Below are 19,079 nucleotides of genomic sequence, written 5' to 3'. Positions count from 1 at the left end.
GTGTTCAGGGGCCAAACATATGACCCGAGACTGCCTGCACACTCCAAATGGCTACAGCCACACAAACACTGATCCACACTATACAGGCCACAGCACCCATGCAAACAAGTCTCAAGACCTCTTCACATACAGCGCGATATTTATTAACTCAACACAGTTTTATCTTTTACATTTACGAGTAATTTTGCAAGTTGTGTTTGTGTCTTTGCAAATCGTGCAACGAAACACTCAGGTGTGAATGGGCTTAAAGTTTGCTTTTAAGGATGAGCTCAGGCATGTTAGCAAGTCCATGTGCAGAGCCCGCCAGGAAGTGGACACTCAGCAGCGCTAATCACAGGCAGCAAGACATTTCCCGATCTGTGCAGCCGCGGATTGGGTAAATGAGTCAGTGCCTGTGGTTAGCGCTGCGCAGTGTCAGCTTCCTGATGGGCACGTGGACTTCCGAACATGCCTGAGCTCATCCTTTTTTGCTTTTAAATGGGGCCTTAAGGTGGAATCAAGCTTAAACCTAACTAGTCTTAAAGCGGTTGTATACGCGCTGAAATTTTTTATTTTTTTTTTACCCCTGTAAAGCAAAAGGCATAATGAGCTAGTATGCACCGCATACTAGCTCATTATGAAATACTTACCTTAGAACGAGGCGTCGGTATCTTACCTGTTCCACGCCGAGGGAGCTGTCATGTTGCCTCGGCGTGTCTTCCGGGTATCGCGGTTCCAGCGCTGTGAGTGCGGGAGATTTCTTACCCGGCAAGGTCCGGCAGTTGCCAGGCCTTCAGCCGAGAATCCCCTGTGCGCATGCGCCGCTGCAGTCAGCGGCGCATAGCAAGGGGAATATCTCCTAAACCGTAAAGGTTTAGGAGATATTTTTTTTACCTACAGGTAAGCCTCATTATAGGCTTACCTTTAGGTAAAAGTTAAAAAAAAACACTATACAACCACTTTAAGAATGTCCCCTCCCCCCTCCACACACCTATATTGACTAACCTGTGTAAAAAATAAAATATTTGCCTACATATTAACAGTTTGCTCCAGTCTGTTTACGTGACCCTCTGTATTACCAAGCGGCAGGGGAGGGAAGAGAGCTCTCAAAAACGGCTGGTAAAGCCTTGAGCGGAGACGTCACCTAAAGGCTCCTATGTCCCATCCATTGTTTATGTTCCCCACTTCCTCTTCTCCCCTGCAGCTGTTGTTGGCCGACACAGAGGAGCCAGTTCACGTGCCTGGACTATAGCAGGCTGAAATGTTAAGTATATGCTTTTCTACACAGGTTAGTAAGCACATTTGTTAGGAGGGGACATTTTTAAGGCTAGTTTAAGGTGAAATTTCACTTAACTATTGGCTGTCCCCAAACCGCCTGATAGGACCAAACAACTGTAGCACTGTTTGCTATAATCAGTGAAGATAATAAATCTAATGATTGAGAAAAAAAAATTAAAAAATATGCGGAATTGAATAGTCTGCAGCATCTGCCACATCCACACGACAGCTTAAGCAATCTAATTTTTTCGGTACAGTGGGGAAAATTATTTTTTTGATCCCCTGCAGATTTTGTAAGTTTGCCCACTTACAAAGACATGAGGGGTTTACCATTTTTATCATAGGTGTATTTGAAATGATAGAGACAGGATATAAACCAAAAATCCAAAAAGAGTATTGGCAGGGTATGGCAGAGTATTGGCAGGGTATGGCAGAGTATTGGCAGGGTATGGCAGAGTATTGGCAGGGTATGGCAGAGTATTGGCAGGGTATGGCAGAGTATTGGCAGGGTATGGCAGAGTATTGGCAGGGTATGGCAGAGTATTGGCAGGGTATGGCAGAGTATTGGCAGGGTATGGCAGAGTATTGGCAGGGTATTGGCAGGGTATGGCAGAGTATTGGCAGGGTATGGCAGAGTATTGGCAGGGTATGGCAGAGTATTGGCAGGGTATGGCAGAGTATTGGCAGGGTATGGCAGAGTATTGGCAGGGTATGGCAGAGTATTGGCAGGGTATGGCAGAGTATTGGCAGGGTATGGCATAGAGCTGCACGATTAATCGTATAGAGAATCGTAATCTCGATTCACCCCCCCTGCGATCTCCCGCCAGGATTACCGCGATTCTTGGGGGGCGTGGTCTCAGCATGGAAGTGTGAGGCTGTGTTTCTACTGAGCTCCCGGTCCGCGGCTCTCCAGCAGCCCTCCACGGTAGAAATACCTAACATTATCCTTACCCGGGTAGCACTGAAGGCTGACTGCTGCAAGAGAGGTCCCGCTGGTTAGATGGAGCGTTTCCTGGTCCCCGTACGGTCCGCAGCTTCTACCCCAGACACGTCCAAGATCACGCCGGCTGCTACCACGAGGACTGCACTCAGACTGTTGGCTGCAGACCTGGAGAGAGAAACGGATGGCTCAGGCAACGATATGCCGCCGTTCTAACCACCCAGTGATCTCTCCCCCTGCCTGCCTCGCTCTCTCTCCCTCACACCGCTCATTAGCCCAGACAATGATGAGCGCTGCTCCCTGCATATGCCACTATTCAATGTCCATGCAAGCTGATTTACCTGGACCCAGCTTCTCTCAGCACTGGTGTGGGACAGAAAGACACGTTCTGAACCCTGATGTCACATCTCCGGCCACAGTGAGTACATCACACAGTGTGACACCCCAGCAGGGGTCTTTTACTGGGCAGCTCACTGAGCAGACTATTTGGGCTTTCTTACAAAAACTCCCCACCAGAGAGGACTTTGAATCACTGGCCTCTCGTGTAGAGATGGCTGTCAGGGGGGAGCTGGCTGGGCTTAAGCAGGAAGTAGTAGATGTTACAACACAGGTCACCACGCTAGAATCTGAGGCAACTACCATCACTCAATCTGTAACCAACATGCAGACAGCGCACGCTGAAATTACTGACCAAGTTACTTTTGGATGATTTAGGATTATCGCGATTCTTGCTGGTGTCCCCGTGATGTAGCCGGGACCGGAGGAGAAGCCGCCGGAACCAGCGTGGAACGTCAGTCAGCAGAGAGCATAGTGCCCGGCCTGGACTGCGCAATCGCAATCAACACGCCGCCTGCTCCCGATGCTCGGGGCTGGTTATCCGCCCCTTGCTGTATTAAATGTATAACCAGTCCCGATCATCGGGAGCAAGCGGCGTGTTGATTGCGCATGTGCCATCTACAGCTGATTTTTCTTTTTTAAATTAACCATTTTAAAGAATCGTGATCTTTAGTCTAAGCAAAAGAATCGCAATTCTCATTTTTCCCAGAATCGTGCAGCTCTAGTATGGCAGAGTATTGGCAGGGTATGGCAGAGTATTGGCAGGGTATGGCAGAGTATTGGCAGGGTATGGCAGAGTATTGGCAGGGTATGGCAGAGTATTGGCAGGGTATGGCAGAGTATTGACATGACGCCGGTTTGTTTACAAGTGATCGCTCTGTCATTTGACGGAGCGATCACGTGGTAAACGGCTGCCAGGTGTACCAAGATGGCCGCCGCTCCGGAGCTAGGCCGTAGCCGCGGCCTTCGAGCACTCCGCGGATCGCGTGTGTCAACTCTAGAAGTGCTATAATAATAGTATATCATGACAGTGATATCTAGCCTCTCACCCGAGATATGCTTTGTATGCAGCATATAATGATATCTCTCAGATGGTGTGGTTATGCTGTTGGGTCGCCTCTGTGAGCCCTTGGTTCTCTGCTCTGTGTGGATTCTATACTTCCTAAAGGGTCCTTTCCTGTGTCCTCCAGGTTAAGGTGTATAAAAAGATACTCGTAGTGCAAGAACGTTTAAAACGAGTTTACTAAAAATAAAGCAGCTACAACTCTCATTTAAAAAGCCAAAAACACTGCAGAAATCCACGAGTGTCGAACTTGTATCCTTACTGATGTCATTTCAGGAAAACACCTCCGCTCAAGACCTACGCATTACTTCATGCCCACATGACTTCTTCAGGGGCCCCAAAGCAGAAGCCCTAAAGCATAATGTTTCGACCTCTCTGGATTTTTCTTCCTCCAAACAAAAGCGAGTCAAGTTATACCAAACAGCTCAAATTTGGTCTCAACTGACCACAGCACTTTCACCCAATTCTTTTCTCAATCATTTAGACGTTCATTGGCAAATTTTAGATGGGCCTGTACATGTGCCTTTTTGAGGGGCGCTGCAGGATTTCAATCCATGGCGGCGTATTGTGTCAACAACGGTTTGTTTAGTGACTGTGGTCCCAACTGCCAATGAGATCATTCACAAGCTCCTCCTGTGTAGTTCTGGGCTGATCCCTCACTTTTCTCATGATCATCCTCACCCCAGGAGGCAAAATCTCGTATTGAGATCCAGACAGAAAGATTGATGGTGATTTTGTGTTTCTTCCAGTTGTCTCCTTCTCACCAAGCTTCTTGCTGATGGTCTTGTAGCCCATTCCAGCCTTGCGCAGGTCTACAATGTTGTCCCTGATGTCCTTTTGACAGCTCTTTGGTCTTGCCCATGATGGTGAGGTTTGAGTGGAGGAAAGAGATTCTGTGGACAGGTGTCTTTTATACACATAACGAGTTGTCGTTAGGAGCGCCTTCTTACAACAGGACTAATCTGTGTACCACATGAGCACATACTGTAGCCAGAATTATTGTTGGTTGGTAGGGGATCAGATACTTATTTTACTCACTGAACTTCAACTCAATTTATAACATTTCTATCATGTGTTTTTTCTGTTTTTTTAGTCAATATTCTGTCTCTATCATTTCAAATACAAAGCGAAAAACAAATCAGCTCAATTTAAATAACCTTTTTCTATGGAAGCTACTGAACACCAAGGGTCAATAATTCAAATCCCTGAGGCAAAAGTATAAAAAGACAGTGCAGCGCTAAAAGAACAAGTCCATAAATCAAAAACAAGACAATCCGTGAGGTCTTCAGTGATGAACTACAGACAAAGCATGCAGGTGACTTCGTGGGAAAAACGGAACCTCCACCAATGATAGAAATGGCAGCTCACCTCACAAAGTGGACCCTTTAATTATAAGTCTCTCCCACTGGGAGGTAACGCGTACGGACGGAGGTCTCGTGACGTCACCCACGGCCGCGCAGACTCTGTTTACATATATGCTGTTTTACCAGGCACTTGGTTCTAAGTGCCATACTTGTACGTTTTATTCTGTTTTATTACCATTAAATACTATATATCTGCGGAGAGCACTATGTCCTGTTTTTTATTTGCATGATCCATGTGGCTTTTGAATGGAAAGTGTTTATTTTAAACTGACCAAAGAGGGGAAGTTCCCGGATTGGCTTGCTGCATCTTTGATTCATCATCATATACCCTGAGAGGGAAAGTGTATCAGACCCTCTATAATTAAAGGGTCCACTTTGTGAGGTGAGCTGCCATTTCTATCATTGGTGGAGGTTCCGTTTTTCCCACGAAGTCCCCTGCATGCTTTGTCTGTAGTTCATCACTGAAGACTTCACGGATTGTCTTGTTTTTGATTTATGGACTTGTTCTTTTAGCGCTGCACTGTCTTTTTATATCATTTAAAATACACCTATGATAAAAAAAAAAAAAATCATAGACCCTTCATTTTTTTGTAAGTGGACAAACTTACAAAAACTGCTGGGGAATAAATAATTAACATATTATATATATATATATATATATATATATATATATATATATATATATATATATATATATATATATATATACACACACACACACACATTTTTTGTAAATATATTATTATAAAATATATATTTATATATATTTTTTCTCATGCCACAAAGCATTGGGTAATTTAGAACTAAAATCTCAGTTTTGGGTGGACTGACTGATTAATGACTGAATTGATTGTAATCTTCTTTATGTGCAGATAAAGCAAAATCCACCTCTGAAATGACTTACCTGAGGGCTGCTGACGGGTCCATATCCTATAGAAGGAGTGCCCGGAATTCCAGGAGACATTGAGGGGTTGATGACAGGAAACGGGGAGCCCAAGCTGCCGAGCGGAGAGTTCACCGAGGAAGTCATGGCGGATCCGATCATGGAAGGGTGGAGAGGAGCGCTGAGAGGAGGCGGGGTGTCGTTCAGGGAACGTCCGAGGGGTGGGCTGAGAGATGAGGTGTCTGGGCTTTGGCAAACTGCAAACAGGAAAACATTGACAGCATTAAAAAACACATGCAATTCACACAAGACATTCATGTGACCAAAATATAAATAGACAACATCTATGAGAACAGCATTAAATAACGATGACAAGTAGTCATTAAAGATTGCAGGGTGAATGGTGACATACACACACACACCTATAGGGTGGCCTTTCCTCCACACATGGCTGATCACTGTACACTGGGCTTAATGGATCCACACAAGATTACAACCACCTCAAGCACCAGCATTTTACACCCCCTTCATTACCAGGACATATTTTAGTGCTGTGATAGTTTGACAGACAAGTACCCTGGCATGCAACACTGTTCCCAAATGAATTTTACACCATTTTTGGACAGAGCGTTCCAAACCACCTGCCGACCACTCAAAGTAAATACACTGAGCAGGTGGAAGGCACAGGCAATCACATACCAGTACATCGGGCCTTTCTTCCGGGTTTGGGGCGTGCCATCCCCCCGCCTGGCCCGTGCTGTGCCTGGACAGAGCACGAGTTTGGCAATGGATTTCAGCCAAAGACTTTGGCTGAAATCAGCTGTGTCCAATCACAGCATAGAGTTCTGTGTACAGAGACCAGCGCATCTGGCTGTTTCTTCTCCCCGAAAAGCAGGGAGAAATAGCAGCCAGATCAGAAAGTAAAAGCAGCACACATTACACATCGTTAGTCATACCGTTAACCCATTGATTGCCCCTAGATGTTAACCCCTTCCCAGCCAGTGTCATTAGTACAATGTATAGTATTATCACAGATCACTGTATTAGTGTCACTAGCAGTGTCAGTAAGTGCCCCCCCCCCCCCCCCCAGCCTGTTTCTGTTAGCGCGAGATTGCCCGCCACACTATCACAATCCCACTATAAACTGCTGATCACCTCCATTACAGTATAGTGTCTATAGCTGTGTAAAATTCCACTATATATCCCATAGTTTGTAGACGCCAAAACTTTCGCACCAACCAATATACACTCAATGGAATTTTTTCGTTTTTTTTTTTTTTTTTCTAGCAAAGACATGCAACAGATTTTGACCCAAATTGATGAAATTAGATTTTTATTTTATCTATTTTTTTTATTAGATACGTTTGAAAATATCGGGTTTACAATAAATGCTCCTGAAGCATTATTAGCAGCAATAAAATGACCCCCCTCCCCCCCCCCAATTATTTGTGGTCAGTGGCATTTTAAATGCAAAGTGTTCACTGATGGGTGTTGGTGCCAAACAAGCAACCTCCTGTGCTCAGTAAGGACAGTAGTGTTTACATGTCATTTACTGAAGGATTAAGGCCTCATACACACGGACGTTTTATAAAACTGGCTGCAAAGCTAGTAACACCTGGAAAAAAAGCAGCCTTAAAACCGCGATTTTATTAGCGTTTTGATTTGGCGTCAAAGCGCGTTTAACGTTGTTTGTAAGCGTTAACACTAAGGTGTGTTTTTTTTTTAAAAAAACATCCATCTGCTATTTTCCACTCCCAAATTACCCACATAAACATTTTTACAGCTTAAAAATGCTGATGCTAAAAAACGTCGGTATAGCGCTAATGCACGTTTTTGAGCTTTTTTTCGGCGTCAAAACAGCTCTAGCGCTGGAGCCTCAGAACGCGCTGGTCCTTGGGTTTTTTTTGGAGCTTAAAAACGACCATGCCCGTTACAGCTTAAAAACGCCATGCTGTGTATGAGCCCATTAAACAACATGGAGTAGTGTTCTTAAGCAGCAAAAAAAGGTTAAAAAATCCGCTGTTAAAACGTCCGTGTGTATGAGGCCTAAATGGAAACAATACCAGAAAACATGACAGCCATTTTTTTTCCACTGCATTTGTTCAGAGTAATTTTGATCCGATCGCCCTGCTTTATGTCACCAATGGTTTTGTGATTTTGTTACCAGTGGGTAAATGGTTAAAAGTCAGCAGCTACAGTATGTGTAGAATTTTTTTTGGGGAGGGGCTGAAGATTCTCTTTAAAATTAAAAAAAAAAAAAAAAAAAAGTTTCAGAGTTTTAAGCAGTGAATTCTATTTGGGCTCTTCAATGACACAAGCTTTATCATCCAGCCTCCCCGTAGAGTACTTATAATAAATTTGGCGCCAAGTAATTGAACCGCACACGTTCCAAGGTTTCGTCACAAAAATAGGAAAGTTGGAGAAAGTGGAGATCCAGCGCACAAACACCGCCCCTCGCATATCCGCTGCTGATTGGCCGGGCTGTTCTGCTCAGAATCCATGCACAACTATATATCGGGGCAGCCAAGCAGTTGGGGGTACCGGCATTTGGTAATACTGCGCAGATTTTTCATCACAGCCCTTCATCAGAACACCAAGTGCTGCAAATTCCACTTCTACAGGAAAAATATGACTTCTGGGTGAACCTTCTAACATTATTATCACTCTCCGATGAAGCAATGAGAGGACCCTGGCTGACCCATCCATTAGCAAATGGTGTTAAATGTATCCAGAGGCCAGGAGATGACACAAACCAGTACAGTCTACACTATATTACCAAAAGTATTGGGACACCTGCCTTTACACCCACATGAACTTTAATGGCATCCCAGTCTTAGTCCGTAGGGTTCAATATTGAGTTGGCCCACCCTTTGCAGCTATAACAGCTTTAATTCTTCTGGGAAGGCCGTCCACAAGGTTTAGGAGTGTGTCTATGGGAATGTTTGACCATTCTTCCAGAAGAGGATTTGTGAGGTCAGGCACTGATGTTGGATGAGAAGGCCTGGCTCGCAGTCTCTGCTCTAATTCATCCCAAAGGTGCTCTATCAGGTTGATGTCAGGACTCTGTGCAGGCCAGTCAAGTTCCTCCACTCCAAACTCGCTCATCCATGTCTTTATGGACCTTGCTTTGTGCACTGGTCCAAATCATTTGGTGGAGGGGGGATTATGGCGTGGGGTTGTTTTTCAGGGGTTTGGCTTGGCCTCTTTGTTCCAGTGAAGGGAACTCTTAAGGCGTCAGCATAACAAGACATTTTGGACAATTTCATGCTCCCAACTTTGTGGGAACAGTTTGGGGATGGCCCCTTCCTGTTCCAACATGACTGCGCACCAGTGCACAAAGCAAGGTCCATAAAGACATGGATGAGCAAGTTTGGGGTAGAGGAACTTGACAGACCTGTAGTCCGTAGGATTCAATAGAGCTGCAGCTATAACAGCTTCAACTCTTCTTGGAAGGCCGTCCACAAGGTTTAGGAGTGTGTCTATGGGAATGTTTGACCATTCTTCCAGAAGAGTATTTGACATGGATGAGCAACTTTGGGGTGGAGGAACTCTACTGGCCTACACAGAGTCCTGACCTCAACCTGATAGAACACCTTTGGGACGAATTAGAGCAGAGACTGCGAGCCAGGCCTTCTTGTCCAACATCAGTACCTGACCTCACTAATGCTCTTCTGGAAGAATGGTCAAACATTCCCATAGACACACTCCTAAACCTTGTGGACAGCCTTCCTAGAAGAGTTGAAGCTGTTAATGCTGCAAAGGATGGGCCAACTCAATATTGAACCCTACGAACTAAGACTGGGATGCCATTAAAGTTCATGTGTCCCAATACTTTTGGTAATAAAGTGCATGTTTGTTCCAAATAATAATTAAAAAAAAAAAATGCAAAAGCCACTGGGGGGCAATTTAAATAAAGAATTTTCATGACACATCTGGTGGAATGTATGCAGTCAGAAGCATTACACTGAATTCATAAAAGCCCTGCAACATTTTTGTTAGTACCAATGCACGAAAAAAAATCCAGTAGCTCTCATTTGTAACACACAGGCCTCATCCATAGGGGGCGCACTACAGCATATGCACACGTTTACCAACATGGGGATGCACAGGTCATCCATGCATCCCCCTGTACAGGCAGTCTTACTGCAGCACTGCATCCCAATTGACATGACTAGGACTGCCTGCACAGGGATGCAGAGAACTCCTGTATGACCCCTTAAGGGTAAACACAGCCCTTGCATGGATGTAAGCTGTAGTATGCCCCCTGTGAACAAGGCCTTATACTGTATGGCGCTATGGAAGCATAAAGAGAAACCACCATATCAATGACAAGAAAAATGGATGTAAAGAAGACTTCTTCAATATTGGTGGGAATTGTTGATTGTGTTGCATGTTTAACTGCTTCCGGACCGCCCACCACATACAATATATATATATATATATATATATATATATATATATATATATATATCTCACCTGTACGTGATTTTGTGCACGCCATCTGGGGCGCCGCTCCCGCTGTGAATGAACACAGCGGCATCCAATCAGCGGGTCCGACGGCAGACGGGACCCGCCGATCGTTCGCAAGGAAAGGCAGAATGTAAACAAGGCAGACTTCTGTTCTGTCGGGCAGTAAAAGAGATCTTGTGTTTCTGCTAAGCAGAAACATGGATCTCTCTTTTCATCCAGTGCATTCACCCTCCACACAGTTAGAAAGCACTCATAGGGAACACATTTAACCCTTTGATCGCCCCTGGTGTGAACCCCTTCCCTGCCAGTGCCATTAGTACAGTGACAGTGCATTATTACTTTTTTTTAGCACTGATCACTGCATTGGTGTCACTGGTACCCAAAAAGTGTCACATGGTGTCAGATTTGTCCACCGCAGTGTCAAAGTCCTGCTAAAAATTTAAAAAAAAAAAAAGAAATCGCTGCCATTACTAAAAATAAAAAAAAGTCCATAAATATATCCCATACTTTGTAGACGCTATAACTTTTGTGCAAACCAATCAATATACGCTTATTGGGATTTGTTTTACCAAAAAATATGTAGCAGAATACCTATTGGTCTAAATTGAAGAAATTAGAAATATAAAATTCATGATAATGAGAAATATAGTGCAAATAACTTTTAAGACCTTGCACCTTACTTACAATAGCATAAGCCCCATTGCTCTCCAGTGAATTAACACCACCGCAATCTGCTCCCACATGGCAGACCACTCACTTGCAAGGACTGCATATTCCCATAAGAACGGATGGAAGTCGTTGGAACGATAATCTTAATCCGACAAAAAAAAAAAAAAAAAAAGGGGGGGGGGGGGGGTCACCTCTAAGTACACATGTATAGGTTGCATATTTGGAGTTATATGATGTACTTAGAGGAGACCCCCCCCCCTTTTTTTTGTTCTGTTGTTGGATTAGGTTATTGTTACATCTTCCATTCTTATTGGCATATGCAGTCCTTGCAAGTGAGTGGTCTGCCATGTGGGGGGCAGGTTGGGGTGCTAATACACTGGAGAGCAATGGGGCTTTTCCTATTGTTGTAGGTATGGTGCAAGGTCTTACAGTGATTGTAAAGTCGTTTTTTTTTTTTAAATAACAAACATGTTATACTTACCTGCTCTGTGCAATGGTTTTGCAGAGGACAGCCCCGATCCTCCTCTTCTCAGGTCCCTCCTTCCTGTGGAGTGTCCCCCCACAGCAAGGAACTTCCTATGAGGGCACCGGAGCCAAGCTGCAGCTCCGTGTGTCCATTCAGACAAGGAGCTGCGGTTCAGCCCCACCCCCTCTCCTGATTGGCAGGAGCCAATGGTGGCGCTGCTGTGTCTTAGCCAATCAGGGGAGAGAGTCCCGGACAGCCAAGGGACTCAAGGACATCGCTGGACAGAGAGGGGGCCCAGGTAAGTATTAGGGGGTGCTGGAGCGGCTGCTGCACACAGAAGGATTTTTATCTTAAAAGCATAGAATGCATTAAGATAAAAAAACCTTCTGCCTTTACAAGCACTTTAAGAGTCATTTGGACTGTGAATATGTCTCTCATTATCATGAATTGTATATTATTCTGGGATGTTTCTGCTTTGCTGGGTAGCACGATACATCCCCGAGGAAGAAATTGGTTCAAAAAGTTCAGACCGCGTTGGATGTCACATTGGAAATTAAATATGTAAAATGCTTTTATACAAAAGGCGTAAATTGAATTTATTGGTTGCCTGTAAAATCCCAATAGAGGATTCACAAATGAACTGTAAAGTGATCCGAGCACGGACTGCTTTTTCAGAGGAGCGGCAGTCATTGCTGCTATTGTGAAAAATCTGACAGGGGTTATAACCCTCCCTTCCTCTAACCAAAATGAAAGAAAATGAAGTTTTGCCTATAGTTAAAAAAAAAAAAAAACTTCTGTGGTCAGCAGCCCCCCTCATACTTACCTGAGCCCCATCTCTATCCAGCAATGTTGCACCAGTGCCTCAGCCATCTGGGACTCTCCCTCCTGATTAGCTGAGACACAGCAGCGACGCCATTGGCTCCCACTGCCATCAAAGTCTTTTAGCCAATCAGGAGAGAGGGGGGGGGGGGGGGGGTCGAACGGCAGCTCCTTCTGTGAATGGACACACAGAGCTGTGGCTCCGCTCGGGTGCCCCCATAGCAAGCTGCTTGTTGTGGGGGCACTCGGCAGGAACCAGGAGCGCCGAAGAGGACCCGAGAAAAGGAGGATCGGGGCTGGTCTGTGCAAAACCATTAAACGGAGCAGGTAAGTATAAAAGGTAGTGGTTACAATTCATACTATGTATATTGATACTTTTATGCATGTTATATTGTTCTACTTTTACCATATTTGGTTCACTAATAAAAAATATACAGATATACGTATGTGGATTTGTATGGCTCCACCGCGCACACAACTCATTTAAAATTTCCAACCTTCCCCCTTTTTTTCTGCATACAGATAGAGATGGAGGTGCAAACCTTCCCTTGCGTCTTAATTAACCACTTGCCGACCGCTGCACATCGATATACCTCGGCACAATGGCAGCGGTGGGCAAATGGGCGCACCTGTATGTCCCCTTTAAATGGCGGGGCTAGCTGACGCGCCGCGTACAGCATGACCGTGCCCGTGGGACTCTATGTCTGCCGGTCTCCTGTCGATCGTGTCGCAAAGCCGCAGAACGGAGAAGTGCCTATGTAAACAAGACATTTCCCCGTTCTGTCTTGTATGTCACAAGACAGAACGGGGAAATGTCTTGTTTACATAGGCACTTCTCCGTTCTGACGACAGAGATCACTGCTCCCTGTCATCGAGAGCAGTGATCGCTGTCATGTGAGTGGAAGCCCACCCCCCCCCCACAGTTATAATCACTCCCTAGGACACACTTAACCCCTTCATCGCCCCCTAGTGGTTAACCCCTTCCCTGCCAATGTCATTTACACAGTAATCAGTGCATTTTTATAGCACTGATCGCTGTATAAATGACAATGGTCCCAAAATAGTTTCAAAAGTGTCTGATGTGTCCGCCATAATTTCGCAGTCACAATAAAAAAAACGCAGATCGCCCCCATTAGTAATAAAAAAAAAAATTAATAATAAAAATGCCATAAATCTGTCTCCAATTTTGTAGAGGTTATAACTTTTGCACAAACCAATCAATATACGCTTATTGCGATTTTGTCGCCTTTTTTATAGCGAAAAAATAAAAACCGCAGAGGTGATCAAATACGACCAAAAGAAGAAATTTGTGGGGGAAAAAAAAAAAAGGACGTCAATATTGTTTGGGAGCAACGTCGCGCGAACGCGCAATTGTCAGTTAAGGCGACGCAGTGCCGAATCGCAAAAAGTGCTCTGGTCAGGAAGGGGGTAAAATCTTCCAGGGCTGAAGCGGTTAACCACTTACTGACCGGCTCATGTACATATACGTCGGCAGTTTGAAGATGGAGATCTCGGTTACGGCAGCAGCTGCTGCCACAACCGAGGTATCCATCTTTAGAGCCAGTGGTTCTGTTTACGATAATGGTGGTCTCTGCAGTGGATTCGTCGCAAGATCACCGTTATCGGCGGCGGGAAAGGTGCTACCGCTCTCCCGCTCCCTCTGCTGCTTACCGGAGCCGTCGGTAGCGGCGGAGGCGATCGGGACCTGTCCGTGTATGGAGACGAGTGAGGGGAAGATGGCCCCCACCCGTCTCCATACCATAGGAGGGCGGAAGCGACGTCAAAACATCACTTCCGCCAATAAGTCTTAAAGGCAGATTTTTCTGTTGTCATTTTTTTCAAATGACTTTTTTTTTTCCTTGCATTTTAGTCCAAATATGAGATCTGAAGACTTTTTGACCCCAGATCTCATATTTAAGAGGTCCTGTCATGCTTTTTTTCTATTACAAGGGATGTTTTATATTGCTTGTAATAGAAATAAAAGTGACCCAACTTTTTTTTTTTTTTAAACAGTGAAAAAATTAAGAAAATTTTTTTTTTTTTTTTTTATTTAAACGCACCCCGTACCGACGAGCTCGCGCGCAGAAGCGAACGCATACGTAAGTAGCGCCCGCATATGAAAAAGGTGGCCAAACCACACATGTGAGGTATCGCCGCAATCGGTAGAGCAAGAGCAATAATTCTAGCCCTAGACCTCCTCTGTAACGTGAAACATGCAACCTGTAGAATTTTTTAAACGTCGCCTATGGAGATTTTTTAAGGGTAAAAGTTTGACGCCATTCCACGAGCGGGCGCAATTTTGAAGCGTGACATGTTGGGTATCAATTTACTCGGCGTAACATTATCTTTCACAATATAAAAAAAAATTGGAATAACTTTACTGCTGTCTTATTTTTTTTTTTTTAAAAAGTGCGCTTGTAAGACCACTGCGATGGTGCGAAAAAAAAGTATTGCAATAACCGCCATTTTATTCTCTAGGGTGTTAGAAAATATATATATATAATGTTTGGGGGTTTTAAGTAATTTTCTAGCAAAAAAACCTGTTTTAAACATGTAAACACCTAAAATCCAAAATGAGGCTGGTCCTTAAGTGGTCAAAGTCCAAATTTTTTTCCCCTTTTTTTTTGTTAATTTTAAAGGAAAAAGAAAAAAAAAATCGTTAGTATCACTTTAAAGGGGTGAAGATTAAAATAACGTACACACACCGTTCTAAAAAAAGGCTGAACTTTACCTGCACCCACAATGCCAGGTGAACTGTGTGTACTGCATTATAGTGGGAGGTTGCACAAGTCAGGGACTCAGAAAACCGCCCCCTTCCACTTCTCTGCCTATCACTGCTCCCCAGATGGAGCTCCCGCTGTGTCAATGTACAGTTCGGAAATCTGCTGGTCTCAGCGATATATCTATACAGAGCTTAAGACCCCTTTTACACTGGGGCGTTTTTCAGGCGCTTTAGCGGTAAAAAAAAAAAAAGCGCCAGAAAGAAGCCTCATCTGCAATACCAATGTGAAAGCCCCGAGTGCTTTCACACTGAGGCGCTGTGCTGGCAGGGCGTCAAAAAAGGTCCTGCAAGCAGCTTCTTTGCAGCGCTTTAGGAGCGGTGAATACACCGCTTCTAAAGTGCCCCTTACCATTGAAATCAATGGGAAGCGCCTACAAAGCGTCTGCAGCTGTGCTTTGTGGGCGCTTTTAAACCCTTTATTCGGCCGATATCGGAGGTTAACAGCGCCCTGCTAGCGCTTGAAAAACGCTGGTAAAGCGTCGCTAGTTTAAGCGGTGCTTTACCAGCATTTTTTGGGCGCTGGCAGTGTGAAAGGGCTCTTAACCATCTGCACAACATGAGTTTTGATCCACAGCCCCTCTCAACCAGGACGCCCGCCGCACCCCCGATGACCTCAGATTGCACCCTGGTTGATAAAAAGTAATCAAAAAACCTGACTGCAATTTATCCCCATTTGTGGCCATCAAGGTGCGCTCAGGTTCATCAGACCAAGCGTAGAAATCGTGTGACGAGGGTCCGATTTTGCAGACCTGAATGGAACGGACTTAAATGGACGCACATCACTTTACATTCAGCGGGATTAATCTGTTTCCGTTCGGATCCAGCTCGGCAGGGGATCAGTCTATGAATCTGTACTTCCCGCGCAGCTCTGAAATGTTCTATATGTACAATAATGTCAACAAGAACATTTCTTTTCACTTTTTTCTCCTGCATGTCCTCGGTTCTCCTCTATAGAGACATGTTGCCTGGCTACCTAATGGCTCATTACAGAGCAGATCAAAGTACACAAGGCACCTAATGTTCAGATTTGACATTTTCCATGCCAACCCCATTATTAGGCACACGAGGCATCGTTTCCGGAGGCACAATGGTTACCTGGCTTGTGGAATCTGTCACATGTACGACTCCCTGATCTCCCTCCTGTATACAGCATTCATGCCAGCAGTGCCCCTTTTGTCCCCAACATTGTATGGAATACGACACAGGCGGCTGAATGCCCCAATTATATTGCTTACAACAAAAAAGCGGCCACCCATAACTCTGCAAACCAGAAATATCAATCTGCAATGCCAATCTGACAATTACAAAGTTCGGCATCCATGGTGAATATAAACGTTTGACCAATGTTTAACCATGGGGGTATTTTAGGACCTCATGCGCACAGACAAATACAGGCATTTACCACTTGCCTATCGGGGACTCTCACCCCTTAGCTACCCAGGCCAAATTTCAGCGCCGTCACACTTTGATTGACAAGTGCGCGGTCGTGCAACACTGTACCCATTTTTTTGGAGACAGAGCTTTCTTTTGGTGGAATTTAATCACCACTGATGAAAAGCCTTTACAGGTTACCACTTTAGATCTAGAGGAGGTCTGGTGCTAGAATTATTGCCCATGATCCGACGTTCGCGGCAATACCTCCTATGTGCAGAACGATCGCTGTTTACGTGCATGCGGGACCAAAGCTAGCGTTTGCCTTTGCACACAAGCGCAGGACGACGGGGGCACTTTCATTTTTTTTTTTACATATACTTTTTTTTTTTTTTTTTTTACACTGTTGCTTGCCAATATGTATTCTTCTACATATTTTTGGTAAAAAATAAATAAAAAAAAAAAAAATCGCAATAAGCGTATATTGTTTGCGCAAAAGTTATAGCGTCTACAAAATAGGGGATAGATTTATAGCATTTTTACTATTTTTTTTACTAGTAATGGCGGCGATCTGCGATTTTTATCGTGACTGCGACATTATGGCGGACACATCGGACAATTTTGACACATTTTTGGGACCATTGTCATTTATACAGCAATCAGTGCTATAAAAATGCACTGATTACTGCCAGTGACATTTTTACAGTAAAGGGATTAACACTAGGGGGTGATCAAGGGGTTAACTGTGTTCCCTGGGAGGTGATTCTAACTGAAGAGGGAGGGGACGGACTAGAGGAAGTGACGGATCGAGGTTCCTAGCCAATAGGAACACACGATCAGTCACTCCTGTCAGAACAGAACAGGGAAGTGTGTGTTTACATACACTCGTCTCTGTTCTGTCTCTCGTGCTCGCGATCGCTCGTGGCCATCGCGACCGTCGGCCACGAACATCAGCACGCCCCGCTGTGCAGCGGGTGCGCGCCTGCTATCCCGATAGCCGACGTATAGCTACGACGGTTCGTGAGATCGTGCCGACCTGCCGCAAAATGAAAACGGCTGGTCGGCAAGTCGGTTAAACTTCACCACAACTTTATCCCTGACCTGTCTGGTGTGTTCCTTGGACTTGTTCACTAAGGTTCTCTAACAAACCTCTGCGGGCTTCACAGAACAGCTGTATTTATACTGAGATTAAATTACACACAGGTGGACTAATTTTACTAATAAGGTGACTTCTGAAGGCAATTGGTTCCACTAGATTAAAAGTTAGGCGTATCAGAGTAGAGGGGGCTGAATACAAATGCACGCCACACTTCTCAGATATTTATTTGGAAAACCATTTATCATTTTCCTTCCACTTCACAATTATGTGCCACGTTGTGTTGTTCTATCACATAAAATACATTTATGTTTTTGGTTGTAACATGACAAAATGTGGAAAATTTTAAGGGGTATTCTTCTTCAAGGCACTGTACCTCAATAGAGAACATTCATGCTGTACACATGAGCACAGGAAGTTATCAGCTGACGAGATTTCCTCCAGGATCAACAAGTATTCTTTTGAACTTATTGGATAGATATAACAGTATATTAAGGGCCGGTGTACACCAGATGCAGTCCAGTGAGGTTTTTTTTCTGCATCAAAAACGTGTGAACAGAAGGTTATATTGGTTCCAATGGCACAGTTCACACTAGATGGTGGCGCTGGGCATCAGAAGGCAGGAGAAGACCTGGCCCGGCTGGATTCCTGAGTTGGCGAGATTGTTTTTTTTTTTTAAATCGGAGCTTCACCCAAAAGGGAAGCTCCGCTTGTTTGCCTCCCCACCCCCCTCCTCTGCCACATTTTGGAGGTGGGGGGGGAGTGGGAAACCTGGTTTTGACAGTAACCCATTGCCATTTAAGGCTAATCTCGCCGAGGCAAAGTCAGCAGGAAGTTCAGCCCCCACCCCCTTCCCCGGGCAATTCACAAAGTGCAGGGGCATTAGGGAACCGGCTGTGAAGTCACAAGGCTGCCAGTTTCCCTTAGTGAAGATGGCGGCAGCACCCGATTGAGGATTGAAAAATCAGCTCAGGTGAAGACACCGCTGGATAGGACAGGTAAGTGTCATATTAAAAGTCAGCTGCTACAGTATTTGTAGCTGCTGACTTTAAATTTTTCCGAAGGAGCCTGGAGCTCCTCTTTAAAGCCCGTTTCCGGGTAAAAAAAATATCCCCCCGACCCCCCCCCCCCCCATGCATTGGGGCTCTGCCTGCATTGGTCAACTGCTCGTATTTTCTAGGTTTGTACTCACCTAATCCGCCAATTCCCGGAGAACCGCGTTCCCCCCTCAGTCCCAGCGGTGGACTATTCCTGTCTATGGAGCATGTTCTGGGCATTCTAACATCAGAAACAGTCCATTTTCAGGACCGGCGCGGGGGTGCCAGACCAGTCTTGTGCCGGGAGGATCATCGGATTAGGTAAGTATGACAGGCAAGTAGACCAAATCAAGCAGTAAGCCCGTGCAGTGCAGGCATAGTCCCATAGTATTTGTAGCTGTTGAGTTTTAAAGGAGAAGTATGGTGAAAGCTTTTCTGGTCACACTTCTGCAGGTCACTGGAGTGTTCTTCGGTCTGCACTTCTCAGGTCTGCACTTCTCAGGTCTGCACCTCTCAGGTCTGCACC

The 19,079-nt window shown here is 44.9% G+C and overlaps 1 protein-coding gene across 2 annotated transcripts in view; it reads right to left on the bottom strand.

The window, feature by feature from the left end:
• Positions 1–19,079, bottom strand: part of RXRB (retinoid X receptor beta) — a 79,352-nt gene that overhangs the window by 52,595 nt on the left and 7,678 nt on the right. For both annotated transcript variants that reach the window (XM_073598231.1, XM_073598233.1), the window contains exon 2: positions 5,865–6,100. In XM_073598231.1, the coding sequence (XP_073454332.1) occupies positions 5,865–6,100 (236 nt within the window). The remainder of the gene's footprint in view (positions 1–5,864; positions 6,101–19,079) is intronic.

Source organism: Aquarana catesbeiana, linkage group LG09 (assembly GCF_042186555.1).
Source record: "Aquarana catesbeiana isolate 2022-GZ linkage group LG09, ASM4218655v1, whole genome shotgun sequence".
Taxonomy (NCBI): domain Eukaryota; kingdom Metazoa; phylum Chordata; class Amphibia; order Anura; family Ranidae; genus Aquarana; species Aquarana catesbeiana.
The sequence above is the reverse complement of the archived record's forward strand: the minus strand, read 5'-3'. Positions and strand labels throughout refer to the sequence as shown.